This window comes from Hyla sarda, chromosome 9 (assembly GCF_029499605.1).
Source record: "Hyla sarda isolate aHylSar1 chromosome 9, aHylSar1.hap1, whole genome shotgun sequence".
Classification (NCBI taxonomy): Eukaryota; Metazoa; Chordata; class Amphibia; order Anura; family Hylidae; genus Hyla; species Hyla sarda.
In genome coordinates, this window is record NC_079197.1 from 31194386 (window position 1) to 31212100 (window position 17715).

The 17715-nt window shown below is 45.6% G+C and overlaps 1 protein-coding gene across 12 annotated transcripts in view; it reads right to left on the reverse strand.

Moving 5' to 3' along the window:
* Positions 1–3737: 3737 nt before the first annotated feature.
* The window catches only part of LOC130291184 (uncharacterized), a 150602-nt gene continuing 136624 nt past the window's right edge, over positions 3738–17715 (reverse strand). For 11 of the 12 annotated variants that reach the window (XM_056539686.1, XM_056539685.1, XM_056539684.1 and 8 more), the window contains 3 exons: positions 8752–8919; positions 5259–5418; positions 3738–4498 (listed from right to left, as the gene is read on the reverse strand). In XM_056539686.1, coding sequence (XP_056395661.1) covers positions 3949–4498; positions 5259–5418; positions 8752–8919 — 878 coding nt within the window. In that variant the 3' untranslated portion in view covers positions 3738–3948. The remainder of the gene's footprint in view (positions 4499–5258; positions 5419–8751; positions 8920–17715) is intronic. The other variant, XM_056539694.1, reaches the window with a different exon arrangement.

The following is a 17715-nucleotide window of genomic DNA, read 5'->3' on the forward strand; positions in this document are numbered from 1 at the left end:
GGGGGGGGGGGGGGGGGGGGGTCCGACCGCTGGGGCCCCCTGCGATCTCCTATACGGAGCCCCGACAGACCGCGGGAAGGGGGCGTGTCGACCTCCGCACGAAGCGGCGGCCGACACGCCCCCTCAATACAACTCTATGGCAGAGCCGAAGCGCTGCCTTCGGCAATCTCCGGCTCTGCCATAGAGATGTATTGAGGGGGCGTGTCGGCCGCCGCTTCGTGCGGGGGTCGACACCCGCTATCTGGCCGGAGAGCTTGGCCCCCGTACAGAGAGATCGCAGGGGGCCCCAGCGGTCGGACCCCCCGCAATCTCAAACTTATCCCCTATCCTTAGGATAGGGGATAAGTTTTTCACCACTGGACTACTCCTTTAAGTTCCAGTCAAGTACCTTTCCATAAAGGACGAGTAAAATAGGGCAGTTCCTTTGTTGTTGGGGTGTACGAGTCTGGAAACACATAGATAAACAGCAGCTATTGTACCAGATAATTATTTTTCAAACTTAGAAGCCTTCATCTTTGAAGAGACTTTGAAGAGTTATACTTACTTCCTAAGTGACTGCTCGGAGGCGATACATTTACTGCAATATAAACAGTCTGACAGAATTACAAGACGCAGATCAGAGGCGGAGGCCATCTTACTCACCTGCTTTCATTACCCTGTGATTTTGTGATTAATAGGTGTCTAATTTATAGTTACGGTAACATACACAACCCACTATGGGTTCAACAGCTATTGACTTTGACTGGGAGACTGAGCTTCACAACATGTTTCTTCAAGACTAATATGTTGTTCCTTTTAATAGGACTATAGATCACATGTCCATTTTAGTAAATTAAAAAGGGTGATTGTAATATCTAGTCGTCCTTTCATTCTAGGGCTACACAGCCAATTTGGTTGGGAATTAGCAAGTCTAACACATATTGAGCAACCCCCCCAAAAATTGTGGGATTTGTCTGTGATTCGCAGTTGTGTGACTATTTTAGATTAGTTTTTTTTTAACAGGCAAATGACAAAACTGCAGTTAAGTTGGAAGACGATCCCAGTCGCATACAATTTCCAGGGTATGATGGGAGTTGTTTGTAGCAAAAAAAAAAAATGGACTTTTGCCAACAGTTGTGTCACAAATGCATTACATGCCACAACTTGAGTGCATTGGCAATCATTAAAGGAGTACTCCACCCCTAGACATCTTATTCCTTATCCAGAGGATAGTGGATACGATGTCTGATCGCGGTTGTCCGGCCGCTAGAAATTACCCACCTCTGCGAACTCCGTTTTGGCACCCTGGGGTTCCGAACATATATGGCGTGATGTCACGACACGGCCGCCCATAATGTTCAGAACGCCGGATGTCTGCGCGGGGTCCCAGCTGCCAAACCTGCGCGATCAGACATCTTATCCCCTGTCCTTTGGATAGGGTATAAGATGCCTAGGGGATAAGATGTCTAGGGGTGGATTACCAATCAAAGCTTCATACAATTCATACATTTCCAGGAGGAACAGAAAAATGGCACAACACAGTTCTAATTTAAAAAAAAATGCTCCAGAATTGCTATTTCGTGAATAATAGTCATTTTTACTATTTATTCAGTATACCTTGAACAAAACAGTTTTGGTAGAACCAAAATCCCAGTCTGCCGGCTACCGCAATTCCATCTCTTTAGGACTTTTTTTCCCCAACCCAAATACATGATTGTTCTAACCAGTAAACTGCATATGGACAATGACTAACACACAAACTAGGTCCATGACATAGGTATAACTAGAGGCCCAGGCCAAATTTTAGACCTACATTCCCACCGACATTGCTAGGGGACACAGAGAGACATTATGGATCATTATGGGGCAGATTCAGTTGAAGGTTGTGGCAGCAAAGGGCAATTGCTAGGTTGGGAATGGCCAAGAGCCCATTTGGTCCCAGGCCCTCCCAGCCAATGGCCCCATAGCTGCTGTCTGGCCCGCCTCCATTGGAGATATGGCACCGGTTAGTGAAAATTGTGATAGAATATTGGATCATATATCAACTGCTTACTCCAAACCTCTATATGAGCCATCCTGAAAGACAAGGCCTAAACTATAAATATTTTTAATTTACTGTACCAACATTTGTATTGTTATAATTCATGTCATACATGTTCATAATAAATGTTCAGTTGTTTTAGCTTTTGTCTTCACTTTTCATGGAAATATATTATTTAATTGTTATACAAATGTATGAATAAAAATACATTCTAAGTTTTATATATAAATATCCTGAACAATTTCTGTAAAAGCATTTATCTATGAAGGACATTGTCAACCTGATGAAGGGAGATTTCACCCCTGAAACGCGTCATTGGATTTTATTTACTTGTTTACTTGTATATAAAGAACATTCTTCTGTTATCCATATAAACATGGGTTTCCCTTTGGAATTGCAGCGCCTGATACAAGGGTCATTTTGCTACCACATATCAGTTCCGCTACAGGATATTCCTTTACCTCTATATCCCATCTATGCATATGCATTTTAGGCATATTTTGCCTAATATTTTATGAGACCGCTGTGGCATTGGACATCAATAATGCAAGATAACATATATATGGGAAACTATAGCTTTGAGTGGAGTTCACACTTAAATAGATGTTATTTAATTAAACTTTTGACCAGATATAGAGACAGGTTAAAAGTTTTGAGAGGAATTGCTGAATACCTCTCTCCCCATTTCACTGCTTTCCCTGTCTCACGGGAGTAGGTAGATTCTATAGTAAGTCTATGGAGCCTGTCTCCTATAGAATACGAGGAGCCAAGGTTTTCTCCCGATTTTTTTCTAGTTGTTTGGATAGTCTAAACACCCTAGCCCCAATTGGCCAAAACTTTTGACATGTTTCTATGAGATGTTAAAAGTTTTGTCAAATGACAGGAATGCTTAAACCTTAGACACCATCCTGACCATTAAAGGGGTAATATCAACTGGTTCCAGAAAGTTAAACAGATTTGTAAATTACTTCTATTAAAAAATCTTCCAATAATAATCAGCTGCTGAAGTTGAGTTGTTGTTTTCTGTCTGGCAACGGTGCTCTCTGCTGACATCTCTGCTTGTCTCGGGAACTGCACAGAGTAGAAGAGGTTTGCTATGGGGATTTGCTTCTAAACTGGGCAGTTCCCGAGACACGTGTCATCAGAGAGCACTTAGACAGAAAAGAACAACTCACCTTCAGCAGCTCATAAGTACTGAAAGGATTAAGATTTTTTAATAGAAGTAATTTACAAATATGTTTAACTTTCTAGAGCCAGTTGATATATAAACAAAAGTTTTTTCCTGGATAACCTCATTAAGGATTTAGGGCAGTGTTTCCCAACCAGGAATCCTCCAGCTGTTGCAAAACTACAACTCCCAGCATGCCCGGACAGCCTTTGGCTGTCCGGGCATGCTGGAAGTTGTAGTTATGCAACAGCTGGAGCCACCATGGTTGGGAACTAGAGATGAGCGAACTTACAGTAAATTCGATTCGTCACGAACTTCTCGGCTTGGCAGTTGATGACTTTCCTGCATAAATTAGTTCAGCTATCCGGTGCTCCGGTGGGCTGGAAAAGGTGCATACAGTCCTATGAGACTCTTTCCTAGGAATTTATCCACCTTTTCCAGCCCACCAGAGCACCTGAAGGCTGAGCTAATTTACGCAGGAAAAGTCATCAACTGCCGAGCCGAGAAGTTCGTGACGAATCGAATTTACTGTAAGTTCGCTCGTCTCTATTGGGAACCACTGATTTAAGGGTTAAGAATCAACTTCTCCTACTGACTCCCTTTGCAGAGAAAGTGGGGGTCATCATATTCATAGGCAGGTGGGCCTCAAAGCTATGTAAAAATATGTGGGAAGAAAACTAAATGTTATGTTACTGTGTACGGACATTATGTAACCTATGACCTATATCATAGCATTATAGGACTTGGCTATATGGTATTATTAAATATATGTCTGCCGCTTCTCAAAATCTAAAATGTCTGGCTCACTTTGACATCTTGAATTTTGCTCTTCGTTCATTTCGTGCTCCCTTTTGATTGTGAGGAAGGATTCTATCTTGTCCAGACCTCGGCGCTGATGTAACAAGTAGGATCCTTTGGGTTTCTCATCACGTAACCTTAGGGTGCTGACGTTGAGTCCGTACTCTGAGTTTTCCGTTATCTTGTCCGAGTGATAAGAGCCCAGTCTGTAGCCTAAATTACTTACTGGCCTTTGGATGGGATTCCTCATGTTATTGTTCTCGCCTAGTAAGACCCTTTGTCTCGTGTTATCTGTTAGAGACCCCCTATTGAGGGATGCATGTAGAGAATCCCTGCCCCCACAGAACTGGACGGAGAGATTAGCCGTGGAGAGAGCTTCTTTACATGGAACACGTGTCCATTTCTCTGTTACACGTCGGGACGAATGCGGAACCAGGGGCTTTAGTGGCTCAACTTTTACAGCATTTTTGGAAATTTTTGAGTCTTTTTTGTCAGGGGCTTCATTCTTTTTTCTGTAAAATAATGTATTATAGATTAGCAAAATAAATATCTATATAGGAATCATGAACTTTTAAAAAGTGTCACAAGAAATGCCTTAATCCTTCCGCGACTTAAAGCAGAATTTTAGCAAAACTTAGCTTATCCCTTATCCACCGTAATGCACATACTTGACCGACACTGCTTGAAAAAGACAATCAATTGGGACCCTGGATTGGGGTCTAAGGTGGCAAAATCCCTTTAAAGGAGTACTCCTCCCCCAGTCATCTTATCTCCTATCCTAAGGAACCCCCGCCACTGGGCACCCCTGTTATCTCCTGCACGCCACCCTAGCATTCTGAAGTTTTTGTTCCGAACGCAGGGTTCGGGGGCATGGTCGTGACGCCACGACCCCTCCATTCATGTCTATGGGAGGGGGCGTGAGTGCCACCATGCCTCCTCCCATAGACATGAATGGAGGGGTCATGGCGTCACGACCATGCCCCCGAACCCTGCGTTTTGAACAAAAACTTCAGAATGGCGGGGTGGCATGCAGGAGATTCCCAGCGGAGGGACCCCTGCGGTCAGATATCTTATCCCCTATCATTTGTATAGGGGATAAGATGTCTAGGGGCAAAGTACCCCAATTTTCACTTCTAGTGGATGAAGATTTAATCGTATTTTGAATTGTATTTAACTGAATCGTATAAAAGTTATTTTAATGACAGTAGAGCTAAACTCTTTAAGGGAAACCAAAAATAACATTACTGTAGCTCTACGGACTTAGCAACGTACCTGGCTGTGTTTGTTTCCTCCTCTTCATAAGATGCAGTGGGGATATAGAGGTGCAATGTGCTGGACCCAAATTTTTGCACAGGAGATAATGTCTGTAAGTTGAGATGAGATGGAGCTGGCATTGCAGCCTTGTTGTTGTGGACAGTGATGGCGGGCTTACCTGGGAAGAAATGTGGTAGTTCTTCAGTTTAGTCTCTAGTTCAGAAAGCAATGAACCGAACAATAGAATTTGGGGATGATTGTAAGTCTGGTGTTAAGGCTTGTGGGTCCATTTATGTCTACTAAAAGAATACCAGATTACTGAGCTTCTTGTTTCTGTTTCATAGTTCCATAGTAGATATCAAAGGTTAGGCCGTTGTTACATACTGCGCTCCATCGGTTAGCACCGTCTGTGAGCCTAGTAGCCCCGTGTCCCCGGGCACCGGCGGGGCTGGGATTCACATTAGGGACGCGCCCGCATGCGAATCCCGGCCCATCACTTACCCACGTCCACTCCTGCTGCTGCTTCGTCTCAGCCTCGGCGCGCGGAGCTTTGCCGCGCCAGAGCTTTGAAATTTAAAGGGCCAGTGCGCCCATAATTAGTAAGTGCACCTGAACACTACATTATAAATCCCTGCACCTCCCACACATCCCTGAGGGATCTTCAGTGCTCATTGCCTAAGAGAAAGCGTTCCCATTGCCTGTTTTGCCTACCCGTGTTACCAGTCTACGTTTTTTGACTACGAACCTTTGCTGCCTGTCTTGACCTTCTGCTACGTTGACTACGCCTCTGTCTCATCCTCCTGTACCTCGCCTTGCCCAGTAACTGTGGGGTCGAGCCGTATCGCGGGTAGCGACCTGGCGCAGCAAATCCATCCTGCCTTGCGGCGGGCTCTGGTGAAGACCAGCGGCACCTTAGACTCCGCTCCTTGATTCGGTCGGAGTCATCAGCCACACAGGTGGAGGATCCACTACCTGCTCCGCATCCAGGTACGTGACAGCCATCAGGATAGGCCATCAATGTCTCATAGGTGGGGTACCCATACCTGCATCTCTGCCAACCTATTGTTCTACAGAGCCGCCGCTCAAGCATATACACAATAAATGGTGATGGAAGCAGAGGACCTCATTTAATGTGTAGTAGTGGGACTGGGTTACTGCAGTGCAGCGCACATCAAAGTGAAGAGCTGAGGAGACGATATAAGTGTAAAGTCCTGGAGCTAAAGCTCAAAAAGTCCAAGGTTAGAGGCAGGATTTAACTTCTATATACCAGCGCTGAGAGGGTGAGAAAATAGTGGTACTTTTATCATCATGATAAAAGTATCTCTATTTTTTAACCCTCTCAGCTCTGGTATATGTTTATTTATTGATTTTACTAGTACTCTGGTACACATCTATGGTAGACAGGGACCCATAGTATATAGCTGGCAGCAGTAAGGGTATACAAAAATCACATAACTAGTGCAGTTTACACCCACAGACAAGGAAGTGCCAAGATCGTGTAACACTTTATAGGATATCACTTCTGTTTATTATTTGCAAACAATCCTTTCATATGGACAGAATATTAGTACAGTGGTCCCTCAACATACGATGGTAATCCGTTCCAAATGGACCATCGTTTGTTGAAACCATCGTATGTTGAGGGATCCGTGCAATATAAAGTATAGGACAGTGGTCTACAAGCTGCTGACCTCCAGATGTTGCAAAACTACAACACCCTGCATGCCCGGACAGCCGTTGGCTGTCCGGGCATGCTGGGAGTTGTAGTTTTGCAACATCTGGAGGTCCGCAGGTTGAAGACCATTGGTATTGGAGGTTATACTCACGTGTCCCCGCCGCTCCGGACCGTCACCGCTCGTCACCGCTGCCCTGGATGTCGCCTTCCATCGCTGTCGCCGCATCCCCAGGGTGTCCCCGACGCTCCGGCAAGGCCTCTGCTTCCCCGGCATCCTCGCTCTCCGTCGCCGCCATCACGTCGCTAAGCACGCCGGGACGGCGTGCACAGCGACGTGATGACGATGGAGAGCGCAGTCGATGCAGGGGATCCCGAAGAGGACGCGCCGGAGCCCCTAGGACAGGTAAGTGATCGTCAGCGGACCACACGGGGCACCGTAAACCGCTATCCAGTGGCAGCTGAAGCAGTCTGCGCTGCCAGATAGCCGTTTATACGATGGCCCTGACATACAAAAGCATCGTATGTTGATGCTGCCTTCAACATGCGATGACCTCTGAGAGGCCATCGCATGTTGAAATGATCGTATGTCGGGGCCATCATAGGTCGGGGGGTCACTGTATGTGTTTATTTTAGCACTCCCTGCACTGCTTAGTACTACCTTCAAGCCATGGTTGCTATCTAGTATACATTGTTGGGTGGTAACTGTTTTGGCTCTTTTTTTTTTTTTTTTTAAACATTAATTAAACATTTTTTTTCTTTAGTAAGAGGTAAAGGGATATCAGTAAACAGCAGTACCACATATTTGATACTATCTTGTCTGGTTTGGGAGGGGAAGAATTCATTCCTGAGCAGTCCAACTAGACTCTAGTTTCCTACAATTCTATTGGTGCGGCATTCATATTAATAGACATTGCTGGTCCCATCTGGTCAACATCTTTTCATGTGCAGTATTAGGGAATATACGGATATTATATTGGGATATATCCTTATTTGAACCAACTTCTGTTAGGTAGGGCGTGCAGATGGAGCTAAAGTCCTGGCGGATTTTATTTGAATGTGCGCCATGTAGTACTGTGTGTAATTTCTGCACTGCTGTCCCTTTCAAGGAAATAGGACAACCCTGAAGTGCCTCAGACCGCCACTTGTAATAGTACAGCGACTGCAAAAACAAACCAAGGTAAACATTTAAAGGGTACCTCTCATCAAATAAACTTTTGATATATTTTAGATTCATGAATGTTGAATAACTTTCCAATAGCATGTTAATGAAAAATATGCTTCTTTCTATTGTATTTTTCCCGATCAGTCCTGTCAGCAAGCATTTCTGACTCATGCTGGAGTCCTAAACACTCAGAGCTGCCAGCCTGCTTTGTGCACAGCCAAACAGGCTGTGAACAAAGCAGGCTGGCAGCTCTGAGTGTTCTCCTTTGTGAACAAAGCAGACTGGCAGCTCATAGTGTTTAGGACTCCAGCATGAGTCTGAAATGCTTGCTGCCAGGACTGGTAGGGAGACCCCTAGTGGTAATTTCTTCAAAGTGGAAAATTAAATAGAAAGAAGCATATTTTTTAATAACATGCAATTGTAAAGTTATTCTGCATACATTAATCTATAATATATCAAAAGTTTTTTTGATGAGAAGTACCCTTTAAAGGGGTTGTCCCACCTCATTACTTCTGGGTTTTACGGCCGCCTCCTGCCTGTATGTAGCAGCAGGAAGTGGTAGGAAAAGCCGAAAGCAGCCGAAGCAGGAAAGATACAAATTTTGCATAACTCCCTTTGACTTTTAATAGAAGTTGCAAATGCATAAATATTATAAAGACCACAAACCCACCTACCTGTTGTCAAAGGATGAACACCAGCATTGTATGACGGACAGAATTCCCCAATCTCATTTTTTCCGACAGTCACGTGGATCTTTTGGCGGATACTGTACTGTGAGGCAGAGGACGCCCTCTCTTGGTTTTTGGATTTCTCTTGCAGGTTACAGGTTGCACCTTCTACTGCTAAAATGTGAGGTATACAGAGTGAAGTCTCAGAATCCACTACCCCTTACAAAGATGCAGTTGTGTAAGCTTTCTATATGTAGCTGAGCTAGACAAATAGGTGTCAAATCGGTGTTGTATTAGTACACAGAACTGTACTAGTGTAGATTGGGGTCTTTTAGGTCTTCATATTTGCTTTCAACACAAAACAATTGGAGATTTTGAGTTAAAGGGAACCTGTCATGTTGTATGTGATGTATAACATGTTATATGAGCTTGAATAGAGAGACCTGCTCTGTAGAAGTGACTTCCATGCTGGAGGACTCAAGCTGTCCTAGTATTACACCTAGTAATAATGCCTTTCTGGCTGCAGCCTTTACAGTATCTACCATAGTAACCCATTTTTTTCATTGCACTGATGCATCTAAAGTGAAGCAGCTTTGAAAAAATGCTTAAAGGGAAGCTGTCTCATTGTCCATTCTGCAGGCATCATGTTAGAGATCAGTAGGAGCTGAGCAGATTGATATATATTGTTGTTTTATTAGTTTCAGGATAACATGTAATTTATTCATGAAAATCTCTGCTCATTCTGGGCTAAGTAGTCAAGTGGGCGGTCCTACTTAGTGATTGACAGCTCATTGTGTGCACACTTATACATAGATAGCTGTCAATCATTGAATAGGACCACCCACGAAACAACCTAGCTTAGAATGATCAGAGATTTACATTAATAATGACAATTTATCCTGAAACTTTTTCCATAACACTATATATCAATCCACTTGGCTCCTCCTGCTCTATTACATAATGGTAGATAGTCTTATAGACATAAGCTGCTGCCAGATATGCAGTATTACTAGTTGTTATGCTGAAATAGCTTGAGTCCAGAGCAGGAGCCACTTCTAAGGTGTCCAGAACAGGATTATGAACAGACATGGTTTAATGTACGTAATGATTGGGACATAACCATTCCAGGGTACTCTTTATACAGAAGAGACAGAGAGGGCAAGAAAGGAGGAGGAGTGACCCTGTATGTGAAATATAGCATTAAATCTAACCTAATACAAGTTAGTGAGGCAAACATAGAGTCAGTTTGGGTTACGTTGCAGTTTGGTAATAATGAAGTAATTCATGTAGGTGTGATATATAGACCACCTGGCCAAGTTAAAGAATTAGATGATCTACTAGTTGATGAAATAGTTAAAATGACAATGAAAGGAGAAGTTATCATTATGGGAGACTTCAATCTTCCGTTTATAAACTGGAAAACCACAATAGCCAGTTCTGCCAGAAATACAGATATTCTAAATTCCTACTGGGATTATCTCTACAACAAGTGGTAGAGGAGCCAACCCGGAGGGAGGCCATTTTGGATTTGGCATTCACAAATGGGGATTTGGTATATGATGTTATTGTTGGCGAAAACTTGGGATCTAGTGATCACCAGTCAGTGTGGTTTATTATAAGAACAGTGAAGGAGTCACACCACACAAAAACAAAAGTTTTAGATTTTAGAAAAACAGAATTTTCAAAAATGAGATTAGTCATAAATGAATCCCTATCAGACTGGAACGGATTACATGGAGTCCAGGAAAAATGAGACCACTTAAAAGACGCATTATTGAAGGCAACAGAAAATTGCATTAGACTTGTCAGTAAAAGCAGAAAAAGGAAAAGACCACTGTGGTAGACAGCAGAAGTGGCCGAAGTCATAAAAAACGAAAAGCTAGCATTTAGCATTTTAAGACCACCCAGAGAAATGAAGATAGGGAAATCTACAAGATTAGACAGAAAGAGGCCAAGCAAGTTATAAGAACTTCTAAAGCGCAGGCAGAAGAAAAACTAGCTCAGTCTGTGAAAAAAGGAGATACCGTATATACTCAAGTATAAGCCGACCCGAATATAAGCCGAGGCCCCTAATTCAAAATCCCAGGAAAAGTTATTGACTCGAGTATAAGCCTAAGGTGGGAAATACATCATCCCCCTGTCATCATCCAGACCCTCGTCATTAACACCCTCATCATCATCACCACCTGTCATCATCACCCCTTCATCATCCCCTTGTCATCATCCCACACCCCCCCTTCATCATCCTCTTGTCATCATCCCACACCCCCCCTTCATCATCCCCTTGTCATCATCCCGCACCCCCCCTTCATCATCCCCTTGTCATCATCCCAAACCCCCTTCATCATCCCCTTGTCATCATCCCCTTCATCATCCCCTTGTCATCATCCCCACCCCCCTTCATCATCCCCTTGTCATCATCCCACCCCCCCTTCATCATCCCCTTGTCATTATCCCACCCCCCCTTCATCATCCCCTTGTCATCATCCCACACCCCCCCCTTCATCATCACCACATGTCATCAGCCCCCCCCCCTTCATCGTCACCGCTTGTCAATGTCTGATACAGTGGTCTTCAACCTGCGAACCATCGGCCATCGGCTGTCCTGGCTTGCTGGGAGTTGTAGTTTTGAAACCTCTGGAGGTCCGCAGGTTGAAGACTACTGCGGCCTTCGACATCATCCAGCCCCCTCTCACCCCCTTTAGTTCTGAACTCACCTCCGCTAGGTGGGACGTTAGGGTGCGCTGGTCTGGTGCTGAAGGACTGTCCGGTGGGGAGGTCGTCCGGTGGGATAGTGGTTCCGGGCTGCCATCTTCACCGGGGGGCCTCTTCTCCGCGCTTCGGGCCCGGAATAGAGGCGTTGCCTTGACGACGACGCAGAGGGACGTTGGTAATGAACGCACCTCTGCGTCGTCATCAAGGCAACGTGACTATTCCTGGGCCGGGCCCGAAGCGCGGAGAAGAGGCCCCCCTGGTGAAGATGGCAGCCCGGAACCACTATCCCACCGGACGACCTCCCCACCGGACAGTCCTGCAGCACCGGACCAGCGCACCCTAATGTCCCGCCGAGCGGAGGTGAGTACAGAACTAAAGGGGGTGAGAGGCGGGGGGGGGCTGGATGATGTTGAAGGCCGCAGTGGTATTCAACCTGCGGACCTCCAGAGGTTTCAAAACTACAACTCCCAGCAAGCCCAGACAGCCGATGGCTGCCCGGGCTTGCTGGGATTTGTAGTTTTGAAACATCTGGTGGTGCGCAGGTTGAAATCACTGAGGGCGGAGAGTTCACTCGAGTATAAGCTGAGGGGGGTGTTTTCAGCACGAAAAATCGTGCTGAAAAACTCGGCTTATACTCGAGTATATACGGTAAGACATTCTTCGGATATATAAATGAAAAAAGGAAATTAAAACAAGGAATAACTAAATTAAAAACAAAGGAAGGAAGGTATGTAGAAGAGAATAAAGGGCTAGCTGACTGCCTTAATGAATACTTCTGTTCAGTTTTTACAGAAGAAAAAGAAGGAATAGGACCTCCATTAGAGAGGAAAACTAAGGAATCGTCTGATGCATGTATCTTTACAGAGGAAGCGGTTCTATGTTTGCTGTCTAAAGTGAAGACAAATAAGTCACAGCCTGATGGGATACACCCAAAATTATTAAAAGAGCTTAGTGGTGAGCTAGCAAAACCGTTAGTAGATTTATTTAACCAATCACTGGTAACAGGATATCCCGGAAGATAGGAAATTAGCTAATGTCGTGCCCATTCACAAGAAAGGTAGTAAAGAGGAATCAAGCAACTGTAGGCCAGTAAGTCTGACATCAATAGTGGGAAAATTTATGGAAACCCTACTAAAGGATAGGATTGTGGAACATGTAAAATCCCATGGTTTGCAAGATGAAAAACAACATGGGTTTACTTCAGGGAGATCATGTCAAACAAATATTATTGATTGTGGCGTGCTGGAGTGGGATCCATGGCAAATTACATAGTTGATGCAGAGTCTGGTTTTAATCCATAAAGGGCATAAATCACCTATTATTCCTAAATGGTTTGGAATAATGTGCTTTAGCCCCCTTTAGGCATCACATAGTTAGATTCCCCCCTTTAGACAGCACATAGATACCCCCATATTAGGCAGGACATAGTTAGAGCCTCCCTTTAGGCAGCACATAGATACCCCCATATTAGGCAGGACATAGTTAGAGCCTCCCTTTAGGCAGCACATAAGATTCTCCCATATTAGGCAGCACATAGTTAGAGCTCCCCCTTGAGGCAGCACATAGTGGGATTTGAACCCAAGGCCCCAGCACTGCAAGGCAGCTGTGCTAACCTCTGAGCCACCATGCTCCCCTTAGCATACATCTAATATCCACTGTTGCTAAAATGGACAGAGATGTCAGCAGAGAGTACCAGAAAAATTAAGCATGTACACATGCCTGAAAAATTTGGTATTGTTGCAGCCGCTTCAGTAGCAGCGGCCAGAAAAATTGCAGTACCATAACAAGTTCAGCAGCAGAGGCCAGAAAAATTAGGCATGTACACATGGATGAAAAATTGGGTATTGTTGCAGCCGCCAGAAAAATTTCAGCGCCAGAAAAAGTGCAGCAGCAGAGGCCAGAAAAATTAGGCATGTACACCTGGCTGGAAAATTTGGTATTGTCGCAGCTGTAGCAGCGGCCATAAAAATTACAGCACCATAACAAGTGCAGCAGCAGAGGCCAGAAAAATTAGGCATGTATACATGGATGAAAAATTTGGTATTGTCGCAGCCGCTGTAGCAGCGGCCTGAAAAATTTCTGTTTGTTTTGTCAGGCAGAAAGTGCCCTAAAACATTGCAGCTTGAACCCTAGTTGGTGGCAGATAAGTCACGCAAGTCATCCGGCATTCAGAGTTCAAATACAGCAGCGTGTGGACCATTTTTAGCCCAAGGCAGCTCATCTGATCAGGCCTCGTTCAGTCAAATGTATCGCCCAGTGTCAGTCCCTTCGGGATCCATCCCTCATTCATCTTAATAAAGGTGAGGTAATCCAGACTTTTTTGACCAAGGTGACTCCTCTTCTCAGTGACAATACCTCCTGCTGCACTGAAGGTCCTTTCTGACAGGACACTTGAAGCGGGACAGGCCAGAAGTTCGAGCGCAAATTGGGATAGCTCAGGCCACAGGTCAAGCCCGCACACCCAGTAGTCAAGGGGTTCATCGCTCCTCAGAGTGTCGATATCTGCGGTTAAGGCCAGGTAGTCTTCTACCTGTCGGTCAAGTCGTTCTCTGATGGTGGACCCCGAAGGGCTGTGGCAATGCATAGGACTTAAAAAGCTCCGCATGCCCTCCATCAACAGCATGTCTGTAAAGCATCCTATCCTTGCTGGCGTGTTCGTGGGAGGAGGAGGAGGATTACTTTCACCTCTTCCCCTGTTAGATCCCTGTTGTGCTGTGACATGACCCTTATACGCTGTGTACAGCATACTTCTTAATTTATTTTGGACCTGCTTAATCTTTTCCGCCTTGCTGTAATGCGTTAACATGTCAGGCACTTTATGTTTATACCGGGGGTTTAGTAGCGTGGACACCCAGTTCAGGTCGTTCTCCTTCATCCTTTTTATACGAGGGTCCCTCAACAGGCACGACAGCAGGAAAGACCCCATTTGCACAAGGATGGATGCCGAGCTACTCATGTCCCGTTCCTCGTCCTCAGTGATGTCAGGGAAGGTATAATCTTCTTCCCCCCAGCCACGTACAACACCACGGGAACCAGATAGGTGACAAGGAGCACCCTGGGATGCCTGCTGTGGTTGGTCTTCCTCCTCCTCTTCAAAGCCACATTCAACCTCTGACTCCTCTTCCTCACAATCCTCTTCCAGCGTTGCCACAGGTCCAGCATTGATGCTGATAAGGCTGTTTCTGGTGGTGATGGTGTCCACAACTCTTCCTCTTCACGCTCATCTACTGCCTGATCCAGCACTCTTCGCAGGGCACGCTCCAGGAAGAAAACAAATGGTATGATGTCGCTGATGGTGCCTTCGGTGCGACTGACCAGGTTTGTCACCTCCTCAAAAGGACGCATGAGCCTACAGGCATTGTGCATGAGCCTCCAGTAACGTGGCAAAAATATTCCCAGCTCCGCAGATGATGTCCTAGCACCCCGGTCATACAAATATTCATTGACGGCTCTTTCTTGTTGGAGCAGGTGGTCGAACATTAGGAGTGTTGAATTCCAATGTGTTGGGCTGTTGCAAATCAAGCGCCTCACTGGCATGTTGTTTTGCCACTGGATATCTGACAAGTACGCCATGGCCGTGTAGGAATGCCTGAAATGGCAACACACCTTCCAGGACATCCTGTAAGCCTGGGTACTTGAGCACAAAGCGTTGTACAATCAGATTACACACATGTGCCATGCACGGCACGTGTCAACTTGCCCAACCTCAATGCCGCCAACAAATTTGTTTCGTTGTCACAAACCACCTTGCCAATCTCCAGTTGGTGCGGAGTCAGCCACTGGTCCATATGTGCGTTCACGTCCGACAGGAGCGCTGGTGCGGTGTGACTCTCCGCTTTGAGGCAAGTCAACCCCAAGATGGTGTGACACTGCCGTATCCGGGATGTGGAATAGCACCTGGGAAGCTGGGGGGGGGGGGGGGTGCCGGTGATGGGGAGCAAGACGCAGCAGTGGAAGAGGACTTGGCCGAGGATGTTAAGGAAGAGGATGGAGTATGAGGAGTAGAGGAGGTGGCAGCAGGCCTGCTTGCAAGTCGTGGCGGTGTCACCAACTCCTCTGCAGAGCCACGCATTCCATGCTTGCTTGGCAGCCGTCACCACGTTTACCCAATGCGCAGTGTAGGTGATATATCTGCCCTGACCATGCTTTGCAGACCAGGTATCAGTGGTCAGATGGATCCTTGCCCCTACACTGTGTGCCAGACATGCCATAATTTCCTTTTGCACAATGGAGTAAAGGTAGGGGATTGCATTTTGTGCATTAAAATTTAGTCCGGGTACCTTCCACTGAGGTGTCCCAATGGCTACAAATTTTTTAAAGGCCTCAGACTCCACCAGCTTGTATGGTAAAAGCTGGCGGGCTAGCAGTTCCGACAAGCCAGCTGTCAGACACCGGGCTAGGGGGTGACTTTGAGACATTGTCTTCTTGCGCTCAAACATCTCCTTAACATACACCTGACTGAGGGCAGATGAGCAGGAACTGCTCAAGGTGAGAGACGGAAAGGCGGATGGTTGAGAGGGGACAAGGAGGGCAGCAGTGGTTGACCTGGCTGAAGATGCTGGACCAGGAGGAGGATGGCGGCTTTGACTTCGTCCTTCTAGAGGAGGAGAAGGACGGTGCGTCAAGGTTCCCAACGGAAGCTGTAGTAGATTGGGTGTCTTGTGATAGCCAGTCAACTAAGTCCTCAGAACTTTGGGGGTTCAGGGTACGTGGCCTCTGAACACTGGTCATTCTAGGGCCAAAGGGAATCCCAGCACCACGACGGCCCCTGCGGGGTGGCCTTCCTCTGCCTGTCATTTTTTTGTTTAAATTTGCACAACTGTCACACCTAATGTGATTTGCACTAGGGTGACACAATTTGCCCTGCAGGCAAAAAAACTGGCAACTGTGACGTGAACTGACAGTGACGACTGATTTTATTTAACAGCCAAAAAAGGTATTTTTTGATTTATTTGCACAACTGTCACACCTAATGTGATTTGCACTGGTGTGACAATGAGCAAAAAAGCTTGCCAGCGGAGTTCTCCTTTTATGCAGTGGTCCCCAACCAGGGTGCCTCCAGCTGTTACAAAACACACGGACTGATATATTTCAGCCCTTTGAATACTGTAGTAGTTAGTTGCTTTAAAGAAAAGATGCTTGTCAGCGGAGTTCCCCTTTTAAGCAGTGGTCCCCAACCAGGGTGGCTCCAGCTCTTGCAAAACACACTGACTGATATCTTTCAGCCCTTTGAATATTGTAGTAGTTAGTTGCTTGAAGGAACTTAAGTTTGATTCTGGAGTACCCCTTTTAACCAGTGGTTCCCTCCCAACCAGGGTGCCTCCAGCTGTTGCAAGACACACGGACTGATATCTTTCAGCCCTAAAAAGGGCTTTTTTGGGTGCTGTCCTTAAAGCAGATGTTACACTAGTGCTTTAAAAGTAAACTGGACCCTGAATACACCACCTAGCAGCAACCTAGCTATCGCTTTCCCTATACAGCAGGAGCAGCTTCTCTGACCCTCCACTTCCTAAGACTGCAGCATGCTGAATGAGGGTAAAATGGCGTCCGTGCAAGAGGTAGGAGGGTCTAAAAGGGAGGGACTGCTGCTAATTGGCTGTAATGTGTCTGCTGACTCTGACTCACAGGGTCAAAGTTTACTGCAATGTTAAAGTATATGGGGCGGATCGAACTTCACATATGTTGCGAACGTGAACATGCTAAATTCGCTGGGAACTGTTCGCCGGCGAACAATTCGCGACATCTCTACTCTAGAGAAGTGGTTCTTAACCTTGTTGGAGGTACTGAACCCCACCAGTTTCATATGCGCATTCACCAAAACCCTCTTAATTGGAAAAATAAAAAAATTTAAAATTCAAAACATATGAGGTATATATTTAAGTATATATTTATTCATAGGTGCACAAAATGAACAAAACCATTAAGAAGAAAGAACAAGACCATGAAAACATGATTTTCACACAAAAACATAATGAATATTTACTGCAAATCAGTGTGACTTCTGCTGTTGTCTTTCAGAGACCAGTTCAGAAATGTGCAGCTTTACCTTGGCAAGTGCCACTCTCATGTCATTTTCGCAACAATGGCAGTGTTCCCCCACATTAGGCAGACAGTTCCCCCACATTAGGCAGACAGTTCCCCCACATTAGGCAGACAGTTCCCCCACATTAGGCAGACAGTTCCCCCACATAAAGCAGGCAGTGTTCCCCACATTAGACAGGCAGTGTTCCCCCACATTAGGCAGGCAGTGTTCCC